At 44.3% G+C, this 18,199-nt stretch overlaps 1 protein-coding gene across 3 annotated transcripts in view; it reads right to left on the minus strand.

Annotated features, from left to right (window-relative positions):
• The window catches only part of TFCP2 (transcription factor CP2), a 135,783-nt gene that overhangs the window by 58,786 nt on the left and 58,798 nt on the right, over window positions 1-18,199 (minus strand). For all 3 annotated transcript variants that reach the window (XM_077483681.1, XM_077483680.1, XM_077483682.1), the window contains 2 exons: window positions 13,813-13,918; window positions 2,835-2,941 (listed from right to left, as the gene is read on the minus strand). In XM_077483681.1, coding sequence (XP_077339807.1) covers window positions 2,835-2,941; window positions 13,813-13,918 — 213 coding nt within the window. The remainder of the gene's footprint in view (window positions 1-2,834; window positions 2,942-13,812; window positions 13,919-18,199) is intronic.

Here is an 18,199-nt window from a genome sequence, read left to right on the forward strand (position 1 = left end):
TTGTAAAGGCCTGGAATGGAATTGAGCGTAGGGAACCGGCCCGAAGGAGGACACCATCCTTCCCAGAAGACTCATACAGAGCCAAAATGGAGGGCTTTGCCTGGTGCCCCTTGTCTGACGCACCTGATCCTTCAGGGCACAGATCTACACGGGTGGCAAAAATAACTGCCTGGACCGTATCCAGGATCAGACCTAGATATTTGACTCTGAGCTGGTCTCAAGGTTGACTTTTCAGTACTTATGACCAAGCCCAGGTTTTCCAAATACCGCACTGTGCAGGCTACACTGTGTAACAGGGCCTGTAGTGAGTGATCTCTAAACAGGCACCAAGATCCCCTGGGCCCTTAAAAGACCCAGTACAAGATCTTTGTAAACAACCGAGATGCTGTGGTAAGCCCGAAGGGCAGTGCCACAAACTAAATGGCATTCCTCTACTGCATATCGCAGGAACCTCCGATGAGGCTTAAAGTTAGGCAAGTGTAAATGCGTGTCCTTGATATCGATGGAGGCCAAGAAGGCCCCTGTCTGCGGCGAGGCTACTACCGAGCGGACGGACTACATCCTGAAAGATTGGATTAACAGATGTTGGTTCAGGGATCTTAGGTTCAAGATTGGCCTTATGTCCCCCATTTTGTTTTAGAACCATGAACAGGTTTGAAAAAAAAACCCTGTGCCTCTTTCGGACACCGGAACTCCTGATGCACCAACTGCTCTCGTGCTTGAAACGATAAGTTTCTTTTTGAAGGATCCACGGGAACATTGGGTCTTAAAACCGAGGAGGAAACCTTCGTAATTCCAGCTTGTAACTGCGGGACACTGCCACTCCCTTGGACCTGTACAGCACCCTGCAGGAATGCCTTAGCTCTGTGGTGTCCAGGATTCCACTATGTAGGATCCAGTGCCCGGAGGTCGCATTACAGGCAAAACCTTGCCAAATCCTTGCGTGTTTCCAAAACTCATGTACCATTTATCTAAGCATATAAGCCAATTTCAAATGGATCCAATAAGTCAATCCCTTGATTTAGGAACCGTGCTGGGACTCCAGACCTTGAGAGAGCTCAAAACGTGGCCATCCACCTTGCAGACACTGGTAAAAAAAAAAAAAAAAATCTGAAGTACTTCCTGCATGGGAGGGGTTATACAGGCAATCACTTCCTGTCTAAAGACCTTTGGTCTACCAGTGTCCATTCACCTGGAGATGGAGTAAAACCCAGTAAGGAATAATAGCCTCACTCTGTTTCCTGTGATGTATGATAAAGAAAAGCATTGTTCCTCACCAAACTGTTCTTGGATGGTTGGGAGACATTGCTCTCGGAGGATATTTTTGAACCACTTTATTCTTGGCTGTATTCTTAGGCAAAACTGAGCGAGCCCACTCACTTGGCTGAGAATCAACCCCACACATGAATGGTCTCGGGATGCTTTGTTGTTGGCATGACACTGGACTGATGGTAGCGCTCCAAACAATTGGAAAAGGAATTTCTTCAGAGAAAATGACTTTACCCCCAATCCTTGGCAGTCCAATCCATGTAACTTTTACAGATTCAGTCTGTCCTTGATGTTTTTCCTTGAGAAAAGCGGCTTCTTTGCTGGCCCCCTTTATACCAGGCCATCCTCAGTCTTTGCCTCACTGTGCATGTAGATGCACTCACACCTGCCTGCTACCATTCCTTAACAAGCTCTGCACTGGTGGTGCTCCGATCCCGCAGCTGAATCAACTGTAGGAGATGGTCCTGGCACTTACCAGACTTTCTTGGGCTCCCTGCAGCCTCCTTTGCAAATGCAGTGGAAAGGTTATTTATGGGTTTAAGTTTATTTTCCTGGCAAAGAGGGACTTTGCATATACTCTGAAATGTTTTATAAAGAGTAATCAGATGAATTGTGACTTGCCATCATAAAAATTGAGGCAGCAGATGTGAAAATTTGTGCAATTCGCAAAACTTTTGGCCATGGCTATACTCGAGTTCTGGATGGAATATGAAACGCTCAACTAAGCAGTACATTTTACCAGAGGGATAGGTGTACAAGGTCTAAGAATCTGCTCAAACATTTGTGTCTGATAATCTTGTTTTCTGCAGCAATGGAGGAATGCTTTTTATAAAGCTTAATGGTCAATGTACTGGTAACGTAGTCAATAGATTACCCTTTCGAAAAAAAACAAATAACCGAAGTGGTAAATACAGAGTTCTAAAACTCCAATTGCTGCAACCATAATGTGCTTTTATTTGCACAGGAAGATAGTTTGAATGTCACTTCACCATGCCTACAGGCTTAAGAACCACCTCACTGTATAAACTGCGGAGTGAGGCAACTGAGCTGAACAATCTAGGAATATGGAAACAGCTGTTCAGTTATGTCCACAGTATATCACAACTGAATCTACTTGCTTTACAAACTGAACAGTTACAGGGTATTTATAGAGAAACAGTATGTTCTTACTGAGGCCATACTGTTGCTTAACAAAAAAAGTAAAAAATAAAGCAGGAGGGATGTGCTCTACAAATATGCCATACAAATGTGCCCAATGCTTGAATTGGCAAAAATAAACCAAAAAAAGTCTGTAAGGATGGCCTGCTCACATGACCTGTTAAAGTCATGTGGTCAAACTCTCCTCCAATCACAGTGTTCTTTACAGTTATGCAAAGAATTATTTATGGAATGCCAAAGCTTATATTTTATGAATGAGTCTTAAAGCATAGCAGCAGTGTGGAGTAAATGCTATAGGGTCCAGTAGACAGCAGTAAATGGGTGCTTTAGAACACAGATGAGGCCAGGAACGAAGATTAGGTATCTTGTCATAAGTGGCCATGAGAACAGATAGCCGAGAGTCTTACTTGGATAAACACAGATGTCCTCTTTGAGGGATCCCAGAGAAATTCTACAGTATTAAGCTGTGTTGGATTTGCTCGCGGGTCAATAATACCCACAGACATTGGAACATCTAGGGTTTAAGAGAAAAAGAAAAGATACTTTGTTATCTAATCAAACAGAAAACACAGTGCAATAATACTGCTATTGTAAAGAAACTGGCGCCAGCACATTGCATACATATGTTTGTTAAGTATTAGTGTTGAGATGCAACAGGCCAATTATTAATCTGGCAAAGTAATTAAATACAATTTTCAGTTTTACTTTGTAACCAGTGATAACACAAGTGTAAAAATGTCATAGGATCTTTTTTAAAATATTCTGTGGGTGCATTTAAAATATGCAGTGTTAAAAGAAAAAGAAAATAACATACTGTTGAAATAAATCAGCGAAAAAAAAAAAAAACACCTGGCAGCTGCTTTTTAAACAGAACCTTTTTATTTCTTGAACCTACATTGCAAGCTATATGCATGTTATGATGAAGTCTAACATATAAAAATCCAGACCATATACATATATGTTTCTGCATGCAGACACATTTCTTCAGCACCGATTTTGGTATAGTTTCAATGCGAGTCGATGGACATGACAATCTATTTTCTTTGCACTACAAAAAAACCCAAAAAAATAAAAACCCCCACAAAACAAACCACCACGCACAACTAAAGCATTGCCTCCTATAAGGAGGAGCCCAGGCTAAAGCTATTCATGTCTCAGCTTCTGGCTGAGGAATTAGGAGTGTAGTATATTACTGATTAAAAGCATCAAAATGGTTTTTCCATGGGTTCTCTCTGACAATATATGCAAAAAGTGTATATCTGGGCACAAAAGTAAGAACAAAAACCAAAATCAGTACACCTCTGCAGTACATGCACTTTTTCCTATGCTTTGCCTTTTTAAAAACCCTAAAAAAAAAAAAGTACATAAAGGTCTGTCAATCTGCCTGAAATCTATGTAGCTTCCAAATTCCTGTTTAAGCATATAATACAGTGTCTCTGCTGCACTGAAATTACAAGATTGCCATCCATGTTTGAGTTTTCTTCTGCTGAACTACACAATACCTCTCCCCTCATCCCAAAAAAAAAAAAAGGGGGGGGGATGTGTTCTGTAGTCCAACAGGAGAGAATTGGACAGAGCCGATACTGGTTGGGATTTCAGTAGAGCAAATGCACAGTATTTTCAGGTTAAACAGGCAGTAGGTGGCACAATTTGACAGGATGGATGAATAGCTAGAGGTGATATCGACACACAGGTCCCATCCATCTAAAACATCATGCTGGGAGCCATCTTGCTGAGCTGACAGATCTACACTGTGTATATGCAAGATATTATAGCACCTCCCTTATGCTCCGTTCTTGGGAGATTGGCGTTTAGATCCTACACAGGACATCTTCCCAAGTGCTAAATACGGTGGGCGAGTATAGAAAAGAACCACTCTTTAAAATAATCCCATTTTGTTGTTTTCTTTGCAGCCTGAAATTAAAGTGGTTGTAGTAAATTTTTTGACTTTTACCTACAGGAAAGCCTATGCACACAGGGGATTTTCGGCTAAAAGTCCGGCAGACCCTGCCGGAAAGAAATCTCATGCGCGGGAGTGACGATAATTGTGGCTCCGGCCACTCACAGCGCCGAAGCCGCGATACCTGGAGAAACGCAGAGGGAACATGTCAGCTCCCTCGGCGTGGATCGGGCCAGATGTTAGGGCCTCGTTCTAAGGTACATATTTTAGAATGAGCTAGTATGCCTTTTCCTTTGCAGGTCAGGAAGAAACCGCTTTAAGACAGACACTGTTTTATCCAGCTGTATTTACTCCGTGCAACATCCAAGCAAAACACCAACTAGTAAAAAAAAACAAAAAAAAAACAAAAAAAAAAACAAAAAAAATAACAAACACAGGAGGTGGGAAAAGGATCACCACCTTGAGCAAGTATTTTGTTGAATCACCTTTCTTTAATTACAGCCTTTAGTCTGTTGGAATATATCTACTACTATATCTACCAACTAAATTTGATGGTGACCGTTCGTGGACTGCAATCTTAAAGTCATTCCACAGATTTTCAAATGTGGTTTAAGTCTGGGCTCTGACTAGGACATGCAAGGGTATTTACCTTTTTCTCCTTCAAACACTGGTAATTTTTGCTGTGTGCATTGAGTCAGTCATGTTGGAAGGTAAACCTTCTTCCCACGCAAGACTTTCTGGCAGAGGGTGGAAGATTTTCCACAAAAACCGATGGCATTTTGCCCCATCTATTTTCCTTCTATCCTGACAGGTGCTCCAGTTCCTGTTGCAGAATAACACCCCCATAACAGGATGTTAACACCATTCCTACAGTAAAGCATGGAGGTGGTATTTGGATGAGCTGTAGTGGCTTTTCGCCAGACAGATCACTTGGTGTTGATGCCAAATAGTTCGATGTTAGTTTCATCTGACCATAACACCTTTTTCCATGTGGCTTCAGAATCTTCAAGGTGTGATTTGGCAAAGCTCAGTTGTGACTGCATGTGGCCTTTTTCTTGAATGGATTTGTTCTTGCAACCCTCCCATACAAGCCACGTTTGTGGAGAATTTGTGATATTGTTGTCACATGCATCCAATGACCACCCTGTCAAATTCCTGCAACTGCTTCAGAGTTGCTGTAGGCCCCTAGGTATCCTCTCCGACCAATTTCCTCCTGGCTTTTTCACCTAGTTTGGAGCAATGTCCTGATCCAGGGAGGGTCTGTGTTGTACCAAATACCTTCCACTTCTTAATAGACTTAACAGTACTTTTAGGCTTTGGTAAAGCCTTTAAATTTTTTTTGTATTCATATCCTGACTTGTGCCTGTCCACAACTTTATTTCGGAGATCTATTGACAGTGCCTTGCTACCCATAGTTGACCGTTTGCTCGAGCTGCACTACAAGGGACTGAAATGCTCCAGGAAACTTCTTTCATGCTGGGCTAATCAAACTGATCACAGCTGGTAACAGTTGAACGTCAAATGGCTGTGTGTCTACACCTGATTGAGTTTACAAGTCAGTTTTAGGAGGGGGCGAACCTTTCAAACGCACCGATTCTGTTTTTGCATTTTCTTAAAAAAAAAAATGTTATTTTTTTTCCATACATATGACATACATTGTAGGCCTAAGACGTTACAGCATGATGCAATCCATTCAATCCAAATGACGCTGGCTTTACTATTAAAATGTTTTTCCAACTTTTCAAACACTCCTGTAGAGTCCTCGATGAAGCAGGTGTGACCCTGAAGAAATACATTGGCACTAACCAGAGGGATACATGAATATTTAACCTACGCATTTGTATTGATGTTAAACTTTTTGTATTACCGCGTTTGTAACTTACAGTATCTCACAAAACAAAAGTGAGTACACCCTCACATTTTTGCGACCATTTCATTGTATCTTTTCATGTGACAACATTGAAGAAATTACACTTTGTTATACAAGCTGTACACTCACTACTTTACATGGTAGCAGTGTCAATTTGCTGTCCCCCTCAAAATACAGCCATTAACATCTAAACCGCTGGCAACAAGAGCGAGTACACCCCCAAGTAAAAATGGGCAAATTGGGTCCAAAGTGTCAGTATTTTGTGTGGCCACCATTTTCCAGCACTGCCTTAACCCTCTTGGGCATGGAGTTCACCAGAGCTTCACAGGTTGCCACTGGAGTCCTCTTCCACTCCTCCATGACAACATCACAGAGCTGGTGGATTTTAGAGACCTTGCACTCCACCTTCCGTTTGAAGATGCCCCACAGATGCTCCATAGGGTTTAGGTCTGGAGACATGCTTGGTCAGTCCATCATCTTTACCCTCAGCTTCTTTAGCAAGGCAGCGGTTGTCTTGGAGATGTGTTTGGGGTTGTTATGTTGGAATACTGCCCCGTGGCCCAGTCTCTGATGGGAGGGGATCATGCTCTGCTTCAGTATGTCACAGTACATTATTTTATCTTCTATTCTAGCAAACCCAAAATAGTGGAATAAATAGTGCCACTTAAAATAGAAGTGCTAAATAAATGAAAGAAATAGAAGTAATCTTAAAAAAAAAAAAAAAAAAACAGTGGATTAAATCACCTGTGTTACAAAGGTTCATAACACCTTATAACAAGTGAAGGCACTAATATCAAACTTAATGTTTAAACAATAAGTGATATTGCTATATTTCTATCACCCTGTGACAAGTGAACATAAAAGCTAAACAAAAAAAAGGATTTTGGTGAACATATACTATATTAAAAATGTATTAAAATGTATTAAAAAGTCAACAAACAAACAATGGGTGGGGGAAAAAAACAAAAACAAAAAAAACAATCCAATGAAGGGATTCCAGAGCACTGATCTTCTATTCATCCACAACATCTCTGTGCAAGTGATTCCACTCCCCTCAAAGCACGCACTGACCGGTTTGATTTGCCTCACACTCTTGTGTTTGGCTAAAATCGCGCAAAAGCAGTTTCTGAGGGAAAAAGAGGGCCCTCATCTTTCCTGGACTGTGGGAGCAACGTGCTCTTCACACCGGTAACATTATTAAAAAGGTCATTCAGCGAAGCTCCAAAAAGCCTCTCACCTTGGAAGGGCAAATCTGCCAGAGATTTTTTTTTTTAGATGCCTGGTCCACAGACCACCATTTCAGCCAAATCAGCCGCCGTAGCATCACTGCTGATGGTGATGCTCTAGAGAGCAGGGGGACCATATCTAAGGCCGCATCACAGACATACTTAAGGCGATGCACCAACTGGTCTGCCAGCTCTACGCAGACCGGTGGGAGACTGATGTTTCTCCAATTCATGGTGCAACAGCTTGGCCCATTCAGTAAGTGTCTGCGACACCAAGGCCATGGCCAGCGCAGGTTGTAAAGCTGATCCCACTAATGTAAACATGGACCAGGCCACTGCTTTGGCCCTCCTGTTGGCAGGATCCTTGAAGGCAGGAGTCCCTTCTACCAGAATCCTGGTTACTTTATTTACCGGGGGGGTGGGTTTGTCAACGACCGCAGGACACTTTTTCAGGAGGTTTTACTCAAAAGGGGTAACACACCGCCATTCTCCTTGGGACTGAAAAAGGTCCACTGCTGACTTCCCCATTCCTTGTAGATGAACTCATCAAAATAAGCCAAATACGGAAACACCTTAGGCATGCGGGCCGGTTTGCGGGACACAAAAGGGACCACCACCTCAGCAGAGGTTCATGCTGCATTGTGTATTTTCAGGGTATCTCGCACCGCAGTGATAAATGCTCCTACTAGCGCTTTTTCCTGCGTTAACCCGGACACAGTTTCACTGTCCAAACGGTCCTGATCCACATCCTCCGACACGTCAGAAAAGGGGCCGCCAGTCACCGCGGGACCAGAGTCTCAATCAGCTCTTCCCAGGAGACCGGGGGGGGGGGGGGGTGCAGGAGGGGTTTACCCACCTTGCGCCCGCACGCCGCTTCCACCCTGGAAACAAAGGACCGCCGACAAAGCATCCATAGGCATCGCATTTTTTGTAGGCGAGCAGGTTGCAATAGCAGGGATGTCTGGGGAAGAAGTGCCTGCTTCTGACACCATGCTGACCCTCACTCCCCTGCCACAACTTAGGGACTTAAGGCAAGGTACACAAATCCCACCCTCCTAGCTGCTCACAGACTGAGGGGCCCCTCCGCAGGACCCTGACCAAGTTCTGTGCTGCCGCTGACCGCTCTGACCTGTTTCAATCACAAATTGCTCAGAGTGGAAACTACGCTGTTCTGAGGTACACAGACCCAGCACTAGAGATAAAAACGCGCTGAGGCTACAAGAAAATAGCTGCCGGCTGTCCTTAGTACAAAAATCCCCAAGAAAATGGCCACCGAACCTTCTAGAAAATGTCTAACAGCCATACACTGCATAAGACTATAGGAAAATGGCCGCGGCCTCAACAAAATGGCAGTGGCCTCTCCTGAGGTAAATTTACTCAGGCACCTCCCAGCACAGTAAAAAGAGGCAGAAAAACAAAAACCGTACCCCAACAGCCAGCGCAGCCCTGTCAAAGCTTAGAGGCCCTCTCCCCGGCCTAGGTATATACGCCAAACCTCATGCCCAGTCACACAGCGGGAGGAGGGAATGAGGGATAGGGAGAGGGGAAAGAGAGCGAGTCCCCCTAGTCGACCTCCCAGGGAATGCCCAGCTGCTCTATCCTGCCAATGCAGGGAGATCTATACTTACCGTTCCTGTCAGGATTGCTAGACACATTCCACCACAGACCCATCACCCGAGCAGTACTGGGTGGCTGCTCGCCACGACACACTGACAAGGAAAGCAGTAGCCCCGTCATATGTGTGCCCCGAAGCACATAGCTCACCGGCCACAACTGGAGCAGAAGGGGCATGTCGTGGCCAACCCAGCGCGTAGCTAAGGTCTGCTCACGCTCGATGGCCAGGCTTGGGAGACTACAAGGATCTATGTTATCCAGTCCGTCACCCAGCCAGCTGTTGATTGTAGATAACAAGATCAAACAAACATTGTAGAAAAAAATCCCAGGACCAATGGTCCCTTCAAGGAGCCAGGTCTTTCTCCTACACTAGGCACAAAAAAAAATTTTAAATATGGAGCTGCAGGAAGCAGGGTGAGGGGTTATAGCTAGAGGGACCGCCCCCCTGGGAGGTGCTGTGCAGTCTTGCCGTTTTTACATGTGTTTACATGTTCTGCCTAGTCCTCTCCTGAAGTGGCGTGATAACCTAAGGTCAAGAATTAAAGGAGCTGTGTCAGTCAATGAACAAAAGAGAAATACTGTTTACACACTTGTTCAATTTAAGTGGCAGCTCTAGGTATCGCAGTGAATTCCTCCAGGAGCACAGTGGTGGGATTACAAGTGCGGGAAGGTTGAACTTGTTCACCATCCGTTTAAAAATGTCACAGTACATGTTGGCATTCATGGTTACCTCAATCAACTGTAGCTCCCCAGTGCTGGCAGCACTCATGCAGCCCCAGACCATGACACTCCCACTACCATGCTTGACTGTAGGCAAGACACACTTGTCTTTGTATGCCTCACCTGGATGCCATCGCCCACGCTTGACACCATCTGAACCAAAAAAAGTTCATCTTGGTCTCAGACCACAGGATATGGTTCCAGTAATTTAGTCTGCTTTTCTTCAGCAAATTGTTTGCGGGCTTTGTGCATCATCTTAAGAAGAGGCTTCCTTCTGGGACGACAACCTCTTCAAACACTCCAGCAAAGCTGGCAGTACTCATACGTCCATTTTCCAAAGACAAGGTCTAGATATGACGCTGAGCATGTGCACTCACCTTCTTTGGTTGACCATAGCAAGGCCTGTTCCGAGTGGAACCTGTTCTGTTAAACCACTGTATGGTCTTGGCCACCATGCTGCAGCTCAGTTTCAAGGTCTTGGCATCTTCTTATAGCCTATGCCATCTTTATGAAGATAAACAATTCTTTTCTTCAATTCTATGCAAGGATTCTGTTTTGAGATCCTCAGAGGGTTCTTTGCCATGACGTGCCATGTTGAACTTCCAGTGACCAGTAAGAGAGCAAACACACCAAATGTAACACCTGCTCCCCATTCACATCTGAGACCTAATTAAAAATGAGAGAAAATGGCTAATTGGACCCAATTTTGATATTTTCAATTATTGTGAAGACCAGTTATGGGTGTGGGCAGTGGCCAGTTTTTTTTGTTACTGTTCGTATATATGGTCTGCAATTGTGCTCTTGCTGGGTGTCCAGCATGCTCCTGTTCCTTTAAGGGCGCTTGGGCAGCCTCCAGGCTCACCTGTCCCAGATCTATCCATTGCATACATGTGCTTCCACTGTGGAGACACTTATAAATTTGTAGTATCAAAACAGCAAGCAACACAGGGTGCCGTGACGAGGCCTTGCAGCTTTCACATGCATTTGCAAATGTTTGCTAACTAAACCCCCTGCTTTTAACAGATGGTTAGACAGGTTCATTTGGTTGGTCAGCAGACTGGTTGGTGAGTTGAGCTATGGAATCGTTTTGGTCTTACATGAATTTCCAGTGGCCAGTAAGAGCGACGACACCAAATTTAACACACCTGCTCCCCATTCACACCTGAGACCTTATTAAAAATGAGAGAAACTGGCTAATTGGACCCAATTTTGATATTTTCACTTAGGGGTGTACTTACTTTTGTTGACAGTGGTTTAGACATTAATGGCTGCGTGTTGAGTTATTTTGAGGGGGACAGAAAATTTACACTGTTATGCAAGCTGTACACTCACTATTTTACATTGTACCAAAGTGCCATTTCTCCAGTGTTGTCACATGAAAAGATAAAATATTAACAAAAATGTGAAGGGTGTTGTTAGTTTGACTAGGACGCCTCTAAAGGTCCCTAATCCTGGAAGGAAAACGTTCCTTTTGTCTTGGTAGTATCTGGGATGTGGCATTGTACACACTCCCTGAGATGTGGGTATTTCTTTTATATGAACAGACATTTGTATGCGTCTCAGCACATTGTGAGTATTACTCCTTTTTATTCTATTAACCACTTCAGCTCCGGAAAGTTTTACCCCTTCTGACCAGGCCTTTTTTGCGATACGGCACTGCGTTACTTTAACTGACAATTACACAGTTGTTCGACACTACCAAAACATAATATGGATGGCCTTTTTTCACCCCACAAATACAGCTATTGGGGTCATTTGATCATCTTTTCGTGTTTTTTTTTTTTTTGCATTATAAACAAAAACAAAAATTTATATTTACTTTCTGCTATAAAACATATACAAGTAAAAAAAAAAAAAAAAAAAAAAAAAAAATTCTTCAATTTAGGTCAATATGTATTCTGCTACATGTTTTTGGTAAAAAAAAATAATAAAAATAAAATTCCCAATGAGTGCAAATTGATTGGTTTGTGCAAACGTTATAGCGTTTACAAACTGAGATATGTTTATGGAATTTTTCTTTTTACTAGTAAATGGCAGCGATCACTGATTTTTAGCCAGACTGTATTGCGGCAGACAGATCAGAAACCTGACTTTTTGGGGACCAGTGACACTAATACAGTGATCAGTGCTAAACAAACAATTGCACTGTTGGGGGATGCACATTCACTAAAGGAAAACAGAGATCCGTGTTTCTGCTTAGCAAAAACACCAGATCTCCATTTTCCTCTCTGGCAGACCGCTGTTCTGCCTTTCCTCAACGATCCCAGGTGGCCGGCGAATATCACGTCCAACGGACTCAACGATTGGCACCCGCTGTGTCCGATCACAGCGGGAATAAGGCTCCGACAGTGTGCGCCCCGGAGCCGAAGACGAAAGACACTTAGGAGGTATGTGATTTTGCACTTAAGGGTCGCCCTGCCACAGTAAAATTTACTTGGGGTGGTCCTTAAGTGGTTAAAAAGTCACTGGCAGTGTTAAACTATTGGATTTTTTTTTGCAGTTACGTTTTTTCTTCTTTTTATGTAAGAGCTGCAGCATATAGAGATGTGACCTGAGTGCTGCTATGATTAAAGCGCTTTTGACCACCTTGATTATTTTAGGGGTCCACCACATAAGGTGAGGCGACACCTGATTGGGCACATGGGTGACATACTTTGGTGGCAGTCCATGGTGATGGTGTTCCCTTTTGGACACATCTAATTGGATGATGTACAAGACTGTTCTCACTTTTTATATTTCTACTTACAACCTAATTGGATGATGCTTAGGATTGTTTTTTTTTTTCCCTCTGCACATGATTTTTTGAGGATAGTGTAAATTCTCAGTAGCAGATAGGCTGCTAGCCTTCACAGGCCTGGACAAGAGCTGTATAGGGCAATATATGGTGGCTGTGAAGACATTTTAGGGATGATTTTGGCCAGAAGTAGCTGTCTGCAGATAATGGAATATACACCACTATACATTTATATTAGAAAAGGAAGAAAGACACAAAATAAACTGTCTGCACAAGTGCACACTTTTTTTTTTTGACCGAGATCTTGGCCATTCCAAGGAATTAAAGTAGATCTTCCAAAAAGTCTGCTTTACTCACCCCGCCCCCTCTCTCAAGAGCAACCAGCTTAAAAAGTGATTGGGAACTCCACTCTCTCAAGAGGCACGGAGACAAAACCTGCACCTCCACATCAGAAGCCATGCTGGGGGTGGGAGTGGGTAGCTCTTTGTATTTCAACAAGGTTTGTGCCTGGGATCATAGTCTTGCTGGAAGACCAATCTTCCTAGACTCAGGTTTAATTCAGACTTTTCTACAGAAATACCCTGTATTTTGCTGCATTCATTCTGCCCTCAAACCTTTCAGGGCCTGACATTTTGACATTAAACTGTATTCGGCTTACACAAACAGCATTTGGAGTGAGAACTCAATTTTGTCTCCTCATACTACAGAATCCTATTAAATCTGACCTAAACCTTCCACCTGCCTTCTGGTAAGCTGTAGGTGACATACCATGTAAGATTTAGTTACCCGTGGCTGTCTTTGCCAGGTACACAAATCAGCAATTGGTGAAGCACCCAGGTAACAAGAAGTTGTAAGCATAGACTCTTCAATCTCAGCCATTGAGCCCTATTAAGCCTTCAGAGTAGTCATAGGCCTTTTTCATTAGTATCTAGCTAACTACTCCAAGTGTTATTTGGTGGCATGGAAAAATACTTGTATTAAATTTATACCATATTTTTGGACTGTGGGAAGAAATCTGTTTTTAAAGAAACACAAAAATGGCGAGCACATAAAGCCTTCACAAAATCCTATTGGCAATTAAAGCCAAGACCCTAGCTTTACAAGCCCCAAAGGATAACCACTGAATCACAGTACATGAAGTGGAAATTGGCCAGCATATAGCATGGGCAGATACAACTAGACTAGTTTGCCATGTAACTAGTATGGTCAGAAATCAGAAACTTGTGTCAGTCCCTTCCTCCTATAAACAATACAATGTCCACAAAGTTGCTACAGTTTACCAATCACTTGCTTCATACAAATGCATGGCCATTCTTATTACCAATGTCAAGTATTCTGTCTCCAGGCCTGTTCCACCTCCAGCCTTCCAGCTGCTGGTGCTCTGTGTACTGCAGACGCCGGTCATGGAACACCACCCGAAAGATGCTCTGTAGGCAGAACAATTATTAATCCAGATGAATATTGCCACAACAAAATGTCTTACACTAAGCTATGAGATCTGCAGCCACTGTGGAACAAGCCATCCTTTCATTTCACAAAGAAAGCAATAAAGTTGTTCAAGTCAGCTCTCAGCAGCCCAGCTCTCCCTTCCCACGGCACCTGCTCCATGTTTACATCCGATTACATTAGAGGCTGAGACACTGTTGGGAGAAGAGAGCAGGGTGAACTGAGATGCACTGAAAATGGCTTTGCTGCTGTAAAATATGAGAATTTCTTCAACGTCCCTGCAGCTACAGAAGTCTTAACTGCTTGTTGAGAACCAAGAATTTTACGTTTTGATAGTGTACACAGTTTGCCTTATAATCTCAAACCAAGCAGCATATTCCATATATACACACAGTAAAACGTATGGTGGTGGCAGCAAGGAGTTTTTTTACACAACCAAGCGTGTGTACATTTTTGTATTTTTAGCAGTACTTTACTGTCATTTTTGAGGGGGTTTTCGGCCGCTAGCAGGCCGCTTTTAACCGCAACTAGCTGCCAAAAAAGGGTTAAAATGACCCACAAAGTGCCGCTGCAGCGGCGCTTTGCCGGTGGTTCGGCAGTGGTGCCCATTCATTTCAATGGGCAGGAGCGGTGTATACACCGCTCCTTCACCACTGCAAAGATGCTGCTTGCAGGAGTTTTTTTTTTTAATGTCCTGCCAGCACATCATCTCAGTGTGAAAGCCAGAGGGCTTTCACACCGAGACTGCAGGGGAGCCATTTTTAGCACCAAAGCGCCTGAAAAATGCCTCCGTGTGAAAGGGGTCAGTTTCTACGCGATAAAGTTATAGTGGGAGGGGGGGGGGGTGTGCTCGCAGCAAGTTTCTCCCAAGCGCCTAACCTCCCCAAAAACGGATTGTGAAGGCCCCATGTGTACAAAAAAAAAAAAAAAAAAAAACACACCCATACCGGTTGGGGGTGCACATGTACAAAAATGATGCTTTTAATACACGTTTATACCACGCATGACGAGTGAGAGCAATATTTCTAGGCCAATTATTCATGATCAACTTGAAACTGATGATCTGTATGGACTAGTAAAGTGTGGCCATTGGAAATTACAGGGTACTAAAGTTTGACGTTTTCTGGGCAATCATAAAAATTCTAAGTTTGGCACGTTTGGCATCTATTTACTCAGCCTAACCATAGCTTTTATATTTGATCAAAAATCAAGTAACATATTGCAATTGTGCTTGTTAAAATTAGCTTAAATTTTTTTTATTTATTTTTTACAGAAATCTTGCACTTTATAAACCATTGCGCAAACATAAAAAGATTGGAACTACCACCATTTTATTCTTCCGAGTGACTGTATTTGGAAAAATAGGATTTTTTTGTACTCAATGTAAAATCCCTTTCTCTGTAATTCACCGACAACACAGCTCCTCTCTTAGCCATTGGGTTATAATGCCCTATTACTAGGAGATACTAGGCATTAGTTGTAATACAACACTCAGAACTCTTAGTTCCGCCCAGGGGGCAGTCCCTTGGGCAACAACCCTCCAGCCTGCCATGCAGCCATCAGTATGTCAAACAAGCAGTATAACGTAAAGATAAAAAAAAGAGGGGCGAGTGCTGTGTCGGTCAGTGAATTACAGAGAAAAGGATTTTACGGAGAGTACAAAAAAAAAATAAAAAAAAAAACACCTATTTTCTCTTAAATTCACCGACCGACACAGCTCCTCTTAGCCATTGGGACATCCAAGCAGTGCCAAACAGTATAGAAACTTCATCCACCATTGCAAGTGGGAACTAGTGTAACTTTACCCACAAAACAACAGTGCGTGGAGAAATCCACCACAAAACCAGGGTACCCTCAACAGGAGTGACTACCCACAACTGCACCAAAAAACTGCAGAATGTAATGCAACAGCGAATTAACTTAACGGTACTGCATTTATCGAAAAACCAGTAAAAAAAACTGAAAATATATATTGCATATTCAATTGCAACTGTACGGCTGACTGCAAAACTTTGCGGGCAAAACAGGCATCAGCCGATTCACTGACATCCACCTTGTAGAACTTGGTAAAATGTGTGGACAGACGACCAGGTCGTCACTTTACACACCTGAATGACGGGCGCTTGGTGTCGGAAGGCCCAAGACGTTCCGATTGCCCTTGTGGAGTGGGCCGTGACCGGAAAGAGTCTGAACCACATCCAGAGCGTGAAGGGCCACCTCCTTAGGGTGCTTCGGCTTAGGACACAGATGGCAATACAATGTCCTCATTAATATGAAAAGCAGAGACCACTTTTGGTAGAAAAGACGGTTGCGGACGCAACACCACCTTATCCTTGTGGATAACCAGATAGGGAGACTTGCAAGACAAGGCCGCCAGTTCCGAAACCCTCCTGGCCGATGTGATGGCCACTAGGAAGACCACTTTCTCCCTGATGTTATCAAATGGCGGTTTTTGAAGCGCCAACACCAGGTTCAGATCCCAAGAGGGTAACTGTGGACGCACCGGAGGCACTACCTGTCATACCCCCTGAACGAAGGTACTCACTAAGGAGTGAGCTGCCAGGGGTTGCTGAAAAAGACCGCTAAGGCTGAAATTTGCCCTTTAAATGGTGCTTAATGCCAATTTCTGGTCTACTCCTTGCTGAAGAAACAGCAGGATCCTGGATATGGAAAAGGAGCGCGGATGCCATCCTTTCTCCACACATGGAGATGTGGGCCTTCCAGGTACAATGATATATCTTCAGAGAAGAAGATTTCCGTGCTCTCAACATAGTTGGGATCACCGAGTCCGACAGACCCCGGTTCCTCAACACCCGGCTCTCAATAGCCATGCAGTTAAAGCCAGCGATGGTGAAGCAGGATGGAGAATCGGACCTTGAGACAGAAGATCCTCTCGCAACTGCAGTCGCCAGGGAGCGTCTGCCACCAGATGCACCAGGTCTGCGTACAAAGGAAGCCAAGGCCAATCTGGGGCAAATCAGCATTACTGGGATCCCCTCGACTTCCACTCTGCGAAGCAGACGTGGTAACAGTTTCAGTGGAGGAAAGGTGTAGATCAGCTGGTACTGACCCCACGGAGCCACCAGAGCGTCAGCCCACAGATCTCTCTTGTCCTGGACACTAATCTCGGCACCTTCCAACTGAGACGGGAGGCCAAAAGATCCACGTCTGGTGTGCCCGACCTCAGGCACAGTAGCCTGAATACCTCAGGAATACCTCAGGATGCAAAGCCCATTCTCCAAGGTCCAGCATCTGGTGACTCAAATAGTCCGCCTGCCAGTTCTTCACTCCCAGGATGTAAATGGCCGGCAGGGCCGGTACGTGTCGCTCTGCCCACCGAAGTATGTGAGCGACCTCCCGTGCGGCGGCTGGGCTTCTTGTTCCTCCTTGGCGATTGACGTATTCCACAGTTGTGGCATTGTCTGACTGGATCCTGATCGAATGCCCCTGAAGTCTCAGACCATGTTGAGAGGCACAGCCTGATCGCTCTTAGCTCGAGCAGACTGAGCGGCAACTTGGATTCTTCCGCCGACCAGAAGCCCTGAGCCAACAACCTCCATCACTCCACTCCAGCCGGATAGGCTGGCGTCCGTTGTGATCACTGTCCACTTCAGAGGTAGGAACGACTTCCCAGACTGAATCACCGGGGACCTCAGCCACCGGATCAGTGATTCTCTGACTGGCTTGTCTGGATCTGTCGATCCAGGGACAATTGAGATTTGTCCCATTTTGTCAAAATCTCCTTCAGCAGGACTCTGGTGTGGAACTGCAAGCCAGGGATACAGGTATACTGGAGGGGAATAATCTGTTTTGCAGCCAAGAGAGAAAGTATCTTGTAGCCGGAGGAAATCAGATCGCAGACCCATTGGTCGGATAGTCAAGAGGACCACCAGGCTGCAAACTCCCGAAGGTTTAATAGATTTTATTTACGATAGCGCAGGGATACCTCTTTTATCAAACTCCCGAAGGCGACCCCCCCATCCGAGATATGGGTGGAGGCAAACCTTCATGAGGTAGCATTTATTCACAGACTTGCAGTACCAGGTTTTTGTCCTTCCATGGTCCTCCTGTCGGGCTGGGAACGTTTAACCGAAGCTCCGGGCGGACGAAAAAGCTGTTTGTGAGCGGAAAAAGAGGGCCCTTGCTACGGCATGGCTCCTTAGCTTTCCTGGCCTGTGGGAGTAGGGTACTCTTACCACCAGTGACATTTTTAATAATGTCATCCAAAGAGGCTCCAAAGAGCCGGTCGCCAAGGAAGGGAA

This window comes from Lithobates pipiens, unplaced genomic scaffold (genome assembly GCF_037356315.1).
Source record: "Lithobates pipiens isolate NorthernLeopardFrog02 unplaced genomic scaffold, aLitPip1_a1.2 Scaffold_16, whole genome shotgun sequence".
Classification (NCBI taxonomy): Eukaryota; Metazoa; Chordata; class Amphibia; order Anura; family Ranidae; genus Lithobates; species Lithobates pipiens.